At 38.2% G+C, this 14713-nt stretch overlaps 5 protein-coding genes across 8 annotated transcripts in view; 3 read left to right on the plus strand and 2 right to left on the minus strand.

The window, feature by feature from the left end:
* The window catches only part of LOC104823819 (U-box domain-containing protein 21-like), a 2107-nt gene extending 797 nt beyond the window's left edge, over positions 1 to 1310 (minus strand). The window contains exon 1 of one of the 3 annotated variants that reach the window (XM_019203829.1): positions 7 to 1310. In XM_019203829.1, coding sequence (XP_019059374.1) covers positions 7 to 993 — 987 coding nt within the window. In that variant the 5' untranslated portion in view covers positions 994 to 1310. The other 2 variants (XM_019203830.1, XM_010555559.2) reach the window with 2 other exon arrangements.
* Positions 1311 to 3727: 2417 nt separating this feature from the next.
* LOC104823820 (zinc finger protein 4-like) lies at positions 3728 to 5732 on the plus strand. Its single transcript, XM_010555560.1, has 2 exons — positions 3728 to 3966; positions 4793 to 5732. The coding sequence occupies exon 2, from the start codon at positions 4852 to 4854 to the stop codon at positions 5650 to 5652; it is 801 nt and encodes a 266-aa protein (XP_010553862.1). The 5' UTR covers positions 3728 to 3966; positions 4793 to 4851; the 3' UTR covers positions 5653 to 5732.
* Positions 5733 to 5841: 109 nt separating this feature from the next.
* LOC104823821 (pentatricopeptide repeat-containing protein At3g14330) lies at positions 5842 to 7906 on the minus strand. The gene has a single exon (XM_010555561.1). The coding sequence runs from the start codon at positions 7846 to 7848 to the stop codon at positions 5911 to 5913; it is 1938 nt and encodes a 645-aa protein (XP_010553863.1). The 5' UTR covers positions 7849 to 7906; the 3' UTR covers positions 5842 to 5910.
* Positions 7907 to 8966: 1060 nt separating this feature from the next.
* LOC104823822 (probable inactive serine/threonine-protein kinase fnkC) lies at positions 8967 to 10814 on the plus strand. The gene is made up of 5 exons (XM_010555562.1): positions 8967 to 9241; positions 9362 to 9513; positions 9606 to 9885; positions 10006 to 10175; positions 10278 to 10814. The coding sequence occupies exons 1-5, from the start codon at positions 8991 to 8993 to the stop codon at positions 10469 to 10471; spliced, it is 1047 nt and encodes a 348-aa protein (XP_010553864.1). The 5' UTR covers positions 8967 to 8990; the 3' UTR covers positions 10472 to 10814.
* Positions 10815 to 12488: 1674 nt separating this feature from the next.
* Positions 12489 to 14713, plus strand: part of LOC104823823 (eukaryotic translation initiation factor 3 subunit J-like) — a 3015-nt gene continuing 790 nt past the window's right edge. Inside the window, exons 1-7 of one of the 2 annotated variants that reach the window (XM_010555563.1) lie at positions 12489 to 12687; positions 13251 to 13320; positions 13512 to 13630; positions 13802 to 13938; positions 14075 to 14222; positions 14312 to 14468; positions 14649 to 14710. In XM_010555563.1, the coding sequence (XP_010553865.1) occupies positions 13308 to 13320; positions 13512 to 13630; positions 13802 to 13938; positions 14075 to 14222; positions 14312 to 14468; positions 14649 to 14710 (636 nt within the window). In that variant the 5' untranslated portion in view covers positions 12489 to 12687; positions 13251 to 13307. The remainder of the gene's footprint in view (positions 12688 to 13250; positions 13321 to 13511; positions 13631 to 13801; positions 13939 to 14074; positions 14223 to 14311; positions 14469 to 14648; positions 14711 to 14713) is intronic. The other variant, XM_019203663.1, reaches the window with a different exon arrangement.

Genomic DNA, 14713 nt, shown 5'->3' on the forward strand with positions numbered 1-14713 from the left:
TTTCCCTTCTCGCGTTTCGCAAATCGCGTCTAGAACAGCCAACGCTTTCTCGCACAAGCTTTTCTCTGCGTCCACGATAATCTCCACCGCGAGATTCACCAGACCCGTTTCTAGAAACTTCGAGACCATCTTGGGATTGTTCGAGATCATGTGGTAGATCGCTGTTAACGACGATTTCGTGGAGCTAACACAAAGAGCGTCTCGGATCAACTTCACAAACGCTTCCGCCACTCCATCCACCCCGGCTAACGTGACAACGTGCGTTTCGTCCGACGCGAGAAGCTCTTTTAACAAAAACGCGGCGTTTCGACGGACGGAGTCGTCCATGCTCCTCAAGAAACCCGCAAGGCAACGTAACGAAGCCGCAGACGTGATTTTAGTCTGACCCTCTGAACCAATCGGAAACATCCACGTCAGGACGGACAAGACCTCCTCAAGCAAAAACGCGTTTTCGCTACACACAAACGCGTCGAAGCAAACGCAGAGGGCCAACCCGACGCCGTTTTCCCTCAGACACTTCTTGTTCCTCTCGCTTTCCTTCCCCAAGTTCTTGATCTTCCCAACAACTTCCCCACATTTCTGGTGGTCCCCACGCCTCGCAGCTGCCAACAGCTTTCCGCAGATCTCGGAGGCATCTTGCGGCGTAACTGGGACACGTGGCGTCGGGATACGTTGTATCCCACTATTCGATCCCATCTCGACGCACCAATCTTGAATCACCTTGCGGATCGCGTGGTTGGGTATCTGTTCGAACGTTTTCAAGACCGTGTTCGTGACCGGACACGTCTTGTTGCCGGATTCGATCCACTTCTCGATGCTTTCCCGGTCGTAAGTGATCCCCGAAGCCATGATCACCGGATCTTTCATGAGATCGAACGAGATCGGACACCGAAACTGAGCCGGGATCATGATCTCGATCTCGGAATCGCACATCACGGGGATTATCTCCTTCTTGTTTCCCCCTCTTCGCCTTAATCTCAAAGGAAACACCATGTTTCCGGTTTTATGTCAAGAACTCGGTAAAGATTTATGTTCGGGTCTTGAGGCCAAGTGAGAGAGATGAGATAGGGTTCATTACATGTGTGTGAAAGCATGTATATTGGTCATACACTCCTCGAACGCGTTTGGTCAAAGTTATGATACGGGTGAAAGGACAAAAAAGAGAGATAATGAATTTGATTATTTGTGGGAAGGCTGGTGTCATTGGGTTTAGGCCGTTAGGGATTGGGAAAATTTGACCGTTGAATGTTTGAAGAAATGAACATTTTCAGTCCTTGAATATTAAAATAAACGACAGATAGATGGATAGATAGGTGAAGTGGACCGTTGATTTGGTTGGCTGGGTCAGGGGTCAACTTTAGTCGGTACATGGACTCACATTAATTTATGACGTTCTACAGTAATTAGCCATCCTAAAATTGTAACATTTTGTGTATTTGTAGCAAGGGTAGGCGTTTCGACTCGGTTCCGAAGAACCGAATCGTACCGAACCAAAAATTTTGATATTTTTTGTGAACTGTATTGGTCAAAAATTCTGAACGGTATGATTTTTATAGAACCAAATTTTTTGGAACTGAACCGAACTTTATAAAATTTCCGAAAAATCGAATTTTTTTTTTAAGAAAATCTTTTTTTTTTAAGAAAAACCGAAACCGAACCGAATCGAATAATATACGGTACTAATTTGATACAAATTTTAAAATACTGAATAATCCGTTTTCGAACTGAACCGTTAAAATTCCGACCCAAACCCCGAAATATCCACCCGTAATTTGTAGGGTGTAAAACGGGTTGCCTTCGTTCACACACACACTCTTATATATATATATATATATATATATATATGTGGCCCTGTACAAACAAATAATAATTATATATACTTTATTATTCAATTAATTTTAATATATATTAAGATTTTATTAAAAGTATATATTTTTTCAATCAACTTAAAATATAAAAATTAGTGTTATAATTATTATTTTTTGTGATAACATTATAAAATTATATATTTTTTTTTAAAATTATGATTAAATTTTTAAAAATTTAAATAGAATACAATTTTTTTAAAAAAGAAAAATGGGGCCCAAAATATTTGGGCCCTCCACTTGCATTGCACGTGAAAACTTTTCTATGTACGGAACGAGAGAGCACACCTTATTTCATGTTGGACCCAAAAGCCCAGCCCATATACGCCACGCGCGTGTGATAATTTGGGACAGTTATTTACGCGCGCGCGTGTGATAATTTAACAGACGAAATCTTTTATTGCTTGATAGTGGCCCCACTTTAACAATTCATATCTTCAAAGGGCATCAGATTAATCAAACAAAAAATAAAAAAATCCACGTGGAATATATTGAAATATGTAACAAAAGTACTTTAGTTTCGGCCTATCCAAGACAAAACTTTATTCCTTTGTCTTATAATCCTAGGTATTTAGACACATGTGCTTAGCCTTCCAAGATAAACTTTAATTCATATGATAATCTATACTTTGGATAGTATAATAAAAAATTTGGTTGTATATATACGAAATCCAAAATTTTTCGTCCATATCATTTATATTCCATGGAATATTGTAATGATAACTTGTAGTCATTTCAAGAACGCAAAAGATTTGGAGACTTAAGATTTGCATGTGAAGCTAAAAAGCACATAAAATAAATAGATAAACATATAAAAGTTCAAGAAAGCAAGCATTGGAATACGTATAGGCATATATATATATATATATATATATATATATGAGAATAATATTTAATATATGCACACATGAATATCAATCGAGTTAGAAAGAAAACAAGGGAACTAGTTGTCGTGGTCCTACATGGATATGCTCAATCTGCAGTTATCTTCTTTACTTCAACTTTGGACTGTGCGAGTCCTGTGAGCTGCTGATCTGAGGTCTCTCACCAGTGTTCCCAGACACTTATGTCTTTACGTGAATATATATCTTTATTTTTAAATGCACCTTTATAATATATTTTGGAAGTAAAATATTAAAAATATTTTTTTTTATATTTTAGCGTCCAATTTAAACTACTAAATTATTACGGGTATCTAAATAAACAATAAACTAATTTATGCTAAACGTTCAAATGGACTGTAAAGTTTGATCATATTTCCAAATAGATCATAAATGCGTAGCGTACTACATAAACAAAGAAGATTAAAATTTTAGATATTATTTTTAACAAAATTATTTAATTTGAAAATTTAAAATAAATCTATGGTTCATATGTAGTTAAATGTAAATTCGTAAGCTATTTAAAATTTAATATGATTTATTCAATCAACTATTCGTTATGATTCATAGTTATTTTGGTAGAGAAAATTCAACTGAGTTTAACTTGAAAAAAATATCACAATAAGTTATTTAATTTTTTAATCCTGTGTTTTCTATTTTCTAAGTGAATCAGACCGTCGCCATTCGCGAACAACTTCGACCGAGCCACGGACTGGCTCGCGAGTTAAAAAAAAGGGTCATTTCTTTAAAATTTATTATTTTTTCACTTTTTAATTGATTTTAATATTTTATTAATTTTTAAATCGACTCGATTGTAAATATAATTCAATCGGATTACATGAAATATGTATTTTTTTATAAGTTTAAAGAGGTGGGATGATAATAATTAATATAAAAAAAATGTTGAAATTATCTCAAAACAAAAGGAAACAGATTTGGTTTTGACTTACGCGTGATGTCCCACAGTTGTTGTGTTCCTCCTCCACTCCCCACTCTGCTCCTCGGCTTTACCATAATCATCAACCTGCATCTCTCTCTCTCTCTCTCTCTCTCTTCTTTTGCTGGTTCTTTATGGTTTTGGCCCTTTCATCCTCTCTCTTCACATTTTGAAGCTTTGATTTGATGTTACACCCCCAATTAATGGAGCCAACAAAAGAGGACCATAGCCTTCCTTCCTCCAAATCTTCGCTCCCAAAGCCAAGGACTGATCGTTTCATAAGGTCTGAATCTTCAAACACATCTTCGTTTTTTTTTTTTGTGTTTCGATTTTCTTCTCTTTTTTTTTTCATATATTATTGTCCATCGTCTTTGATTCTGGGCAATTCCGGAAATGGTTCTTTCTATATTGGTGCTGTCGGTGTATATTTGTCAATACTTTTTTGCTGTAAATATTATCTCAAACTGTTTTTTTTGTTTTTCGTTTCTTTTTCACTTTTCAGCTTACATATATCCATTTGTGTCCGATTTTCGTAACCAACGTTGAAAAAATGGAAATTAATCTAGAAATCCTGAAATTATATAAAATTTCTATAAGATAATTTGAACCATTAATATAGGTATGACTGACTAGCCCTAATGAGAAAATATAATTCAAATCAGATGATTGACTTGCAACCTCTATGTTAATTTGGGTGTTGATATAGGATACCCGATTATAAAAAAAAAATTCTAACGAAATAAAATTCTAACGAAATCATACTATATATCATGTGAATTACAGCTGCACGTAGAGAAAAAGTTAAAAAAAAAAAAGAAGTTTTTTTTTACATTTTATTTTTTTAATTTGAATTATTATTTTTGTAGAACATTAAGGATTCAAGTTTGTTGTCTGCGACTGACTGATGTTAATGTCAGTTGCTATATTTGGTACTCTTCTTATTTGTCCATACTGTCTGAATACTGTCGTACAGATTTGCCCCACTTTTTTTTTTATGTATTTTTAAAACCGTTAATAACTTCTGAACGAGATTAAAGTAATAATAGTTGATCATATCTGTTAGATAATCAAAGGGAAGGGGATAATATTGACCCAAAGATCTTTTGCAGGTGATAGTCTCTTGAATCAGATCCTCCAGGACAATAGGAACAGTAGAGCTCCAAAAACAATGGACGTGATCTTCCGACAGGGAATCACGATGAAACCGATAATCGACCTCGAAACCGAAGCTTCACCAGAAAACTATCTTTCAGACGCAAGTAGTCAAGCAGCTTCGAACTTGTCGCTTCAAAATTACAGATCGATCTTCAACTCACCAGACCAAGAAATTTCTCTGACTCTGAGTTTATGTTTCAACAACAACAACAACGTGACGAACCCAGATGAATCTTCGTCTCTGGGACTGCCATTATCGAGCTCGAGCGAAAACAGCAACAACACAACAGAACAACAACAACAACAACCGTCTTTTACAGAGAGAGTCTTCACCTGCAACTACTGCAAGAGAGATTTCTACAGCTACCAGGCTCTTGGAGGTCACCAGAACGCTCACAAACGCGAGAGAACGCTCATGAGACACACGATGCGGACCGGTCTAGGAATTCTTGATGCGGACAGCTACTCTGCCATCTCATGTCTTCCCCTGCACGGCGGCGGCGATGGCGGAAACAACGCAGCAGCTGCTGTCACGTCATTCAGGACTCTCGGGATCAAACCTCATTCGTTTTCTCACGGAGCACTGATCAGGCCTCAGGAGGGGATGATCCAGAACACGGGGAGGTTCGACAAGGGGTATTTCGGTAATTTCGTACCCTGCTCCCGGGAAGAGGATGAGGCCGAGTTGCTTTGGCCGGGGAGTTTCAGGCAAGAGGTTGCGGGTAACGGAAGGGAAGGTAAAGTGGGTTTCTTGGATGTCAAGCGATCGGAGGAGATGGAGAACACTCTGCCGGATCTAACTTTGAAGCTTTGAATGATATCTTTTTTTTTTCCTTTTAGTTTTGCTGTTGCAGCTCTATAACTCTCTTATGTATGGAAATGGGCATTGCATAAGTGGGAAACAAGAATATAGATGCTGTAAACTAGCTGTTAAAGAATATGTAAGCATTAAAGGTGATAGCTGGTGCTGTTGTAGATTAGCTTAAAAGGCTAGGTCTGGGCAGGGAAAAAAATGATATTTATTGAAAATTTGCATAAATTGTCAATGCAATAGGGATGGAAAACTCACCAGTCACCAGTAGTCCTTACATGAGCACATTCCACCGCTGAAATGGTGGAATCTTTTCGTGTCTCTGAGAACTATAACTCTCCCTGTAATCTGTGATACCATCTTCATCCACGAATGGCAATCCGGACAAACTCGGAGATTCTTAGTGACCCGAATCGGAGTACCCTCGCCCGTGCGAATCAGCGCATAGGTCGTAGCCAGCCTCTCGCTGTGGCCACAAACCCAATTCGCCTTTGTTTCTTCATCAACATCATGAAGCACTACACGTGTGTTTGGAACATAGCCAAGTTTTTCCATTGCTTCCGTTAGTTTTCTCCATACTTTCTTATACTCGACGGAATTTCTGAACTCGAATCCACCCCCGGAAACAAAAGTTTGGATCTTTCCTTTCACTTGTATCCAACTGCAACCGGCTTCTTTTCTAATCCCCTTTTGTTTCATCATGTCTCGGATCTTATCCACATTGTCCCACATCTTGGCATCTGCATATATGTTCGACAACATAACGTAGTTACCGGAATTACCGGGTTCAAGATCAAACAATTCCTTTGCCGCAAACTCTCCTACAGAGACATTCCCATGGAGCCTGCAAGAGTTGAGCAGTGATCCCCAAATAGACCCACTTGGCTTAAAGGGCATACATTCTATTACCTTGACCGCTTCATCGATTTTACCAGCTCTACCCAAAATATCAACTAAACAGGCATAGTGCTCCAAGCTAGGCGACATTCTGGATTCGGTTTTCATTTGGTCAAATAACTTTAGACCATATTCCAAGAGCCCTGCATCACTACACCCAGATAACAAGGCGATAAAGGTGATACCGTCAGGCGTAGCACCTGAATCTACCATCTGATCGAACATATATATCGCTTCTTCCATGTTTCCATTGGTAGCATAACAGTTGATCAATGTGTTCCATGAAGTCAAATCTTTAGTCGACATTCTGTCAAAGATTCTCCGAGAATAAGTAACCTCGCCACATCTCCCGTACATATCCATTAACGAGTTAAGCAATGGAACATCGGGTTTTCCTTTCGATTTCAAAATCTGTGCATGAATTTCTTTCCCCGTGGTAAGGGCAGCGACTCGTGAACAAACAGGTAATATAGTCGTGAGGGTCACCCAACTAAATCCAATTCTCTCTTCTTGCATCTTCCTGAACAGATTAAACATCTCACAGGTCCGGCCTTTCTCTGAAAGCATCCCAATCAACGAATTCCAAGAAACAATATTTCTCTGAGGCATTTCGTCGAACAGTTTGCCCGCGTCTTTCAAAGAACCACATTCCATGTATAACTTCAGAAGCGCATTTTTCACCACTTGATCAGCCTTCTCCCTCCATTTCACGATCTGGGCATGGATTCCTTTACCGACCCAGATATCTTTCAGATCCGCACACGCTTTCAACGCCATCGAAAACGCAAAATTCCCAGGTTCGACGAAATTGCGCACCATTTCAACATACACAAGCAACGCTTCTCGCGGTGAACCATTTCTGGAGTAGCCAATCGCCATCGCCACCCAAACTTCCTCTGCAACGCCGCCGCCGGAGAAATCGGCGAAGATTTGCCGAGCAAGATCCATTTCGCGGCAAACAGAGAACAGGGTGATGAGCTTGCTCTGTAGCTCTGAATCTTCACGGAGATTAGGGTTTCCGAGAACCAGGGAGCAGAGTTTTCGGCCATGGTGGAGAGATCGAGCGGAGATGCAGGCATGAAGGACGCTGGAGAAGGCCTTGGGATTGGAGAGATCGGACGGTGAGGATTTCTCGATCAAGCCGATAGCTTCGTTGAGTTTGCCGGATTTGCAGAGAGATGTAAGGGTTCTGTGGAGAGAGGGCTTAGGATTAGAAGGGGTGTTCAGACCGGAACATGTGACCGTTAAGTTAGTTGAGATCGGAGAACTTGTGTGTAAGACTGATAATATGGCGGGAATCATAACTGTTCAGCTTCTCCCAAGATCAGAGATTGGGTTCGGAATATCTGTGTGGACTTTGATTTGGGGATAGAAGTCGCCATTCAATATTATTTGGGTTAGTTTTTTTATTCGTTTTACTATTTAAGAAAACCAATATCTACACGGTTTTAAAATTATATTCGTAAAAGAAAATATTTTGGTTATTGGTGCAAAAAAAAAATATATACATAAAAACATGCCAAAATGATCATTCATCCCATTTTTCTTTTCCTAAAGGTTATGTTTTTTTGTTAAAACCTTAAAGGTTATGTTATCTAGTCCGATCCAATGCATTGATAATAAAATTTGAATAAAATACGTGGGTTTTATTAATTATACGAGTTTAATCGACTAACTTAAGACTCGAGTCCGAACCAAAATTTCAGATGTCTCCAACTCTCCATTGGGCATGCATATGATATCATATATTGATATCCGAAATTTGGATAACTAATCGGATCCATCCGACTTTCGGTGTTAGAGAAATAAAAGGGGGCTATATATATTATATTATTTTTTTCCTTATGATTCGAACGCATCATGTTAAATAATTCATAAATATGTGACTTTTGTCCTTTTGTGTTAAAATATGACTTTGACTTATTCGACGTTGCTAAAATAATTGAACCATTATTTTCAAGTCTTTGTTTAATAATTCATAAAAAAAGTCTTTGTTTAATATATAAGGGAAAAAACCTTAAAATATCAATGCATTTCTAGGTTTCACCTAATTGTGTAAGCCAATTTTTGTACATTTTCTCAAGGACATTATTGTCTTGCACTTCAAATTATTTATGTGGCATCCGATTATCTTAACTCAAATAATTCAATGAATAGTACATTTCAATTTACCTCAAACAATTCCTTGAAGATGTCGAAGTTTTTAGCAAGACTGGCATTTATCATTAAATGATATATATATCATTTGTCCGCAAAATGAAGTCTAGTAACCATAATTAATTTGTAAATAACAAATTTAAAATGCATCCTCATCTTCTTACAATATATTTTTTTTGGCAACTTGCACACGAATAGGCAAAGGAGGCAAGTACCTGAACCATGGGTGGTCTGTCTACAAATACAAGGTCTTCTTGGTTTTTACCCTAAAAAAAACACACACACAAATGTTAGGGTATGGAGCAATAGTGTGGTCTGTCTGTTTCTTCTTCTTAAGCCATACAGTGTCTGCGGCTGAAGCTGGAGAATGTCGGATAGAAACAAGGGCAGGAAGCAACCAAGACGGGGAGCAGCGGTTCTTTAGAGATCGTCCTCCGATCTCTTACTGCATGACGGTTAAGTCGTGTAGCACACTCCTGGCTACGCCGAAGGTGGATAAGGTCGAATCTCGTCCCTTCTCCGTTGGTGGATACAACTGGTACGGTCTCTTCTTTTAATGTTTTCTCCAATCATCCTTACTTGATTCAAGTAGCTTCAAACTTGTAACATATACATACATATATATATGTAGCTATGCTTATGAAATGTTCATGTATAGGACTTTTAGCATCAAACCGAACGGGTCCAATGACGGTGGTAACACGTGGATTTCGGCGTATGTTAGAATCGTCAATCAAACTAGCGACGTTTACGCAGATATCGCATTTACCGTATATAGCAAGGCTTACGATCAGTACTGGACTTCACTTGGTGAGCTTTCTAGTTCATCTGTTTGTAAAATCCACCCTCCAAGTCCAAATTATCTGTTGGTCACTTGCTGTATGCGTCTACATGTTGTCTAGATCCCAAGACGAGGCGGTTCAATACAATCAGGACGGAGTGGGGAAACGCAAAATTCATCAGCCATACCGATTTCAAAGACACGGATAAAGGGTACTTGTTCGATAGGGACGAGTGCGTGTTTGGTGTCGATGTCTTGGTTTCTCCGGTCTTTAAGGAGTGGGAGGTCTTATCCATCGACAAGAGATTCTTCAGCCCTTACTCGTGGAAGATCCCGAAATATTCGACCTCTACCGAAGAGTATCTCGACTCGCCTGAATTCCCAAACGCAGGAAGAAACTGGTGAGTCCATACACAGATGCACCAATTCAAAGGAACCATTCATTGTAAAAACATATATATATATATATATATATAAACACACACACACACGAGAGCGGTCTGATTTTCACTAACTTTCAGGTCCTTGAAACTGTATCCAACCGGAGCTTCGGAGGGAAAGGGCAATTCTCTGTCCCTTTTTCTTACGCTCGGTAACAACGAAACGCTACAGCCTTACGAAAGGATTTACGTTCAAGGCAAGCTGCGGGTTCTGAACAAAAATCCACACGGAGAACACGCAGAAAAGCAAAGTAATTAATCGGATATCTTTTCCTTTTTTTTTTTTGTATAACGTAATTAAAAACATGCCAATAATGTTAATTCGTCCCGATTTTCTTGCCTTTCTGTGGCAGTTAACGTCTGGTTTAATCGCCCGGGAGAAAGTTGGGGGCATCGAAAGTTCATGTCTTTGGCCGATGTCCGGAACGCATCCAAAGGGTACATTGTGGGAGATACGATCGAGGTCCAAGTCCAAGTCGAGGCTCTTTCGTCAACTCTTTACTATGGTTCGAGCAACGTTAATGCCCAGCTTGTGAGTTCTGCTTAGTTTTGTCTGCCAAGAAAACCCCGTCTCTATCTATGACGCAAGAGATAATCATTGTCTCCTAGCGAATGAGCGAATAAGACTCTCTTGGCCATCTTCTTGTTTTTGTTTTGTATTACGTATGATGCGACGCTTTGTATTTGTAAACTTTTTTTTTTTCTGGTTGCCCGTCCGGTATCTCGGTGTCTAGAGCTTTGTCCCGATCGATCCAGACTCGGCCCGGATCGCGCACCTGACTGTGGTGGGTGAATCTCCCAACAAAAATAAATGTAAACGCCTCGAGACCCGCTTAGATGAATCCGAGCGGCTTACCACTCGGACCAACCTCCGTTGGTATATTTGTAAACTTCTTTTATGGTCTAGTGTCAAGGCTTTTACCGAGTAGTTTTTCTATACAACATCATCATTTTCATTCATTTGGGTTTTGCGCCATATCTTCCGAGATTTGCAATACATCCAAATCATTTCTAATGACTCGTTTCCAAATAAGTTTAGACCGATCCTTTTGTGTCTTCACTTCCATCTTTATACTTTCTAATTTTCTAACAGGATCTACGTTATGGAATTTATTAATTACGTGGCCTGTTAAAATAAAGGCAGATGAGATGGCTGATTCATTACAACCGATAGGATTAGTTATAATGCAATAGAGAAAACAAAATTGTGGTCATTCGTGTAACATAGGTCAACAAATTCCAATTTCATACAGTTTCTACCGGTGTTCAACCCTACTGTAAAATGTAATTATTATATTTAAAATTTGTATTTAGAGGCAAGTGAATGGACCACGACAAAGCTATGAGAGTAGATTTTTTTTTTCATTTAGTTAATAAAAAAATATTCATTTAATTTTTGTAACTTCCCATTTGTTTACCGTCACCAAATTCTTCAAGATTTATTATTTAGTTTTTATTCATAATAAGATCCGTATCATGATATTTTCGTTAAAATCTTGTTTTTTTCCCCCTTTGTCTCGTTAAATATATGTGAGTTTTTCTAAAATCTTTCACCCACTTTTATACATTGTTTATTTAAAATATATTTGTAATATGTTATTTTTGTAGGTTTCCTCCGTACATTTGTCATGTATGTTGTAAGATGACATTCCACTCAAACTTGCAATAGCCCATTATGACCCTATTATTAGCCACACTATATGTCAATGTGGGTCCGTTATGAGGCCTGGTTCGAGAAGCGTAATTGCTCCAATTTCGATCATATTTAACCGGATCAATTACCGGTTCGTAGGAGACTATTCTCGAATTCGAAACCGGTATAACCGTACAAATATCCACCAAAGGTCCTCGGTTAATTATGTCCATTTGAGAAAATTTATCACAGAGGAACCGTATATATGATCAAAGTGAGACCAAATATATCTGTCAATGCATGAAATTGAGAAAAAAATATCCTAACTTTAACCGAAAAAATATTCCCAAATTCTAAACCGATAACCGTACCTAGAATCACGAGAAAACCGGACCAAGCCCACAGTCTCAAGTAATGGAACAGTGCGGCTGGCTATTCATGATTACTAGGCGTAGCCTAAATTTTGGACGTAGCCCACTGATTTCGGGCTTTGTCATATAAATTACAATATCAAAATCTCTTCTATTTAATCATTTATATTCTTATCTTTAAATATAAATTAATTGGCTATGATTTTGACTTAAAAAACAAATAAAAAATATTACAAAGAATCAAAGAGGAGATAGAGAGGGGGAAATGTATTAAAGAGGCGAAGCGAGATATGGAAAAAAGTTTATTTATATTTTATAATTTTTAAAATTAAGATATTTTAGATTATAAATAAAAAAATAAATGTATGTAAGATAATTTTAAATAAATATATATTACATGAAAAAAATTTGCAAAAGATTTTTTTTTACATTTATGCTAATTTCATCTTTGCGAAATTTATCATGAAGTTTATTGAACTTTGCCTTTTTTTTTTACCCGCAGCATATTTTTCTCATTTTTGGATTTTTAAAAAAACCAAAATATAAAAAAGATCCGATAGAAAACTCGAACGACAAAGCGGAAATGAAAAAACCCTAGTAGAGTAAAGCCACGCATATCAATCTCTCTGTTTTCTCTAGATCCCTTTTCGGTTACGACCGTTCACATCGTGAATTTAATCCCCTGGGCGGGTTATTGTCTCTTTCTCGAGCCGTTGTTTCGTGTTCTTCGGCTGAAATCACTGGATTCAGCGATTCCTGGTATGGGTTCTTCGCCTCCTTCGACTGGGTCTTTCCCCGCAAATTCTCGCGCTCTGATAAATTTTAGATTTTTTCAGTTGAATTCGCGCCTATATCTTAGATGGGTCGATATCTTTTGCTTGAAAGACAATTGCTTTCTCGTGGGTGGGTTTCTGTTTGATCGATTCGTGTCCGTCTCGTAGGGTTTCTTGGTTGTCCATTTGGGAAATATCTAATTTGGTCGATTTTCTATATGATTGGTATTTCGAATCTATGGGCTTTTGTTGTGAATTGATAATAAGATTCGGTCTGATAACAATTTCTAGTTTTTGTTCAAGAAGTATTTTTTGATTTTGGTGGGTTTAGGATTCATTTGAAACATGACAGCGTTTTCTTTTGTTGTGAATTGATAATAAGATTCGGTCTTATAAATAAGGTGATCATTATTTGAATGCCAAGCATAAGTGTTCTGCTGCATGTCCATAGATAGACTTCCAGAAAAAAAAGGATGATGAAAGATTTAAATTGAAGTATAACCATTGAAGATAGCTGGAAAATGTATATTGAATTTTACATGTATGCAGGTGTGTGCAGGTGTTCATTTGGATTCGTACAGCAACCAGTAAATTTTTGCAAGAGATATGGATGACTGGGGTAAGGCTTGTTCTTTGTCTCTCTTGTGCATGTTGTATATGTTTCTGCAAAGACTTTAATTTTGTGTAACACTAGTATTCAAGCCATGTTTTTTTAAATATGATGGGTTTTCTCCACTTCATTGGATTGCTTCAAATATGTAATTTTGTTGGATATTTGTTGCTTAAAGTTTTTTTTTTTTCCGATTTCAGAAGATGAGAAAATCCCACCAATTGCTGTGAAAGCTGAACCTAAAAATAGTTGGGATGACGAGGATGTGGACGAGTCGGATATCAAGGAATCGTGGGAGGATGAAGATGAACCCGCTCCGGTATAAAGCTTATTTCATTCAGAAACTCATTCACTTTTTTTGCATGTCTGCTCCATTCAACTTTGAGCTTCCAGTAGGATCTTATAATGATTTGTTTGTTCATCGACCTTTCTTTAAGGCTTCACCTCCATCTTATTTTCTTGCACAATTATCATTTTTTGTTGGGTGTAGCCACCTGTTGTAAAGGCTGCTCCCGAGAAGGCTCCCAAGAAAGCAGCAGCTAAAGGGACCGACAAGAAGGGTAAAGAAGCTGAAGCTCCAAAAGAGGAACAGTTAGATCCTCTTGCCGAGAAACTACGCCAGCAAAGGTAATCTTCATCTCCTCATTGTCTTTGTTTGGGGGTTGGATTGATATAAGCAAGAACATACGAGTGGACAAGAAGTATACTGCAAATGCTTATAAAGGCATGCACATTCTTATCTTTTTCCTTCTTCCTATCATAGGCTCGTAGAAGAAGCTGATTACCGATCAACTGCTGAACTGTTTGGAAAGAAGGATGAAGAGAAAGACCTTGATACCTTCATTCCCAAGTCGGAAAGCGACTTCTTGGAATATGCTGAGTTGCTTTCACATAAACTTCGAGCGTTTGAGGTATGCTGTAGTCTTTTCTTTCTGGTTATTATTTTGAGGTATATCAATAAAACAACCTTTGGCATGTCAAATGTATTTTTGTGATGCAGAAAAGTTATCACTATGTCGGGTTACTCAAGGCAGTGATGAGACTGTCACTGACCAACGTGAAAGCGGCAGACGTCAAGGATGTTGCTTCATCCGTCACAGCAATAGCGAACGAGAAACTAAAAGCCGAGAAAGAAGCTGCCGGTAAAAAGAAGACAGGTATCAAATCTATACGGAGTCACTTTTCCACCCTTCATCGGTTCTTTGCCCTTGAATTACATTTATCATCCGTACGAAATCCATTCTTACCGCATCTGTTTTACCCGTTTTCGAATATCTTTTGGTGACTCTTGTGCCTTTGAGAATCTGATAGATCGGCTAATGTTGAAATGGTTTCAGGTGGGAAGAAGAAACAGTTGCATGTGGACAAACCCGACGAAGATGTAGTCGTTGATCCTTACGAC

This window comes from Tarenaya hassleriana, unplaced genomic scaffold (genome assembly GCF_000463585.1).
Source record: "Tarenaya hassleriana unplaced genomic scaffold, ASM46358v1 Cleome4, whole genome shotgun sequence".
In the NCBI taxonomy this organism is placed as follows: domain Eukaryota; kingdom Viridiplantae; phylum Streptophyta; class Magnoliopsida; order Brassicales; family Cleomaceae; genus Tarenaya; species Tarenaya hassleriana.

Coding starts and splice junctions, on each gene's coding strand:
- LOC104823820 (XM_010555560.1), top strand. CDS start 4,852: ATGGACGTGATCTTCCGACAGGGAATCACGATGAAACCGATAATCGAC.
- LOC104823821 (XM_010555561.1), bottom strand. CDS start 7,848: ATGATTCCCGCCATATTATCAGTCTTACACACAAGTTCTCCGATCTCA.
- LOC104823822 (XM_010555562.1), top strand. CDS start 8,991: ATGTTAGGGTATGGAGCAATAGTGTGGTCTGTCTGTTTCTTCTTCTTA. Junction 9,514..9,605: donor TCAGTACTGGACTTCACTTG/GTGAGCTTTCTA, acceptor CATGTTGTCTAG/ATCCCAAGACGAGGCGGTTC. Junction 9,886..10,005: donor CCAAACGCAGGAAGAAACTG/GTGAGTCCATAC, acceptor ACTAACTTTCAG/GTCCTTGAAACTGTATCCAA.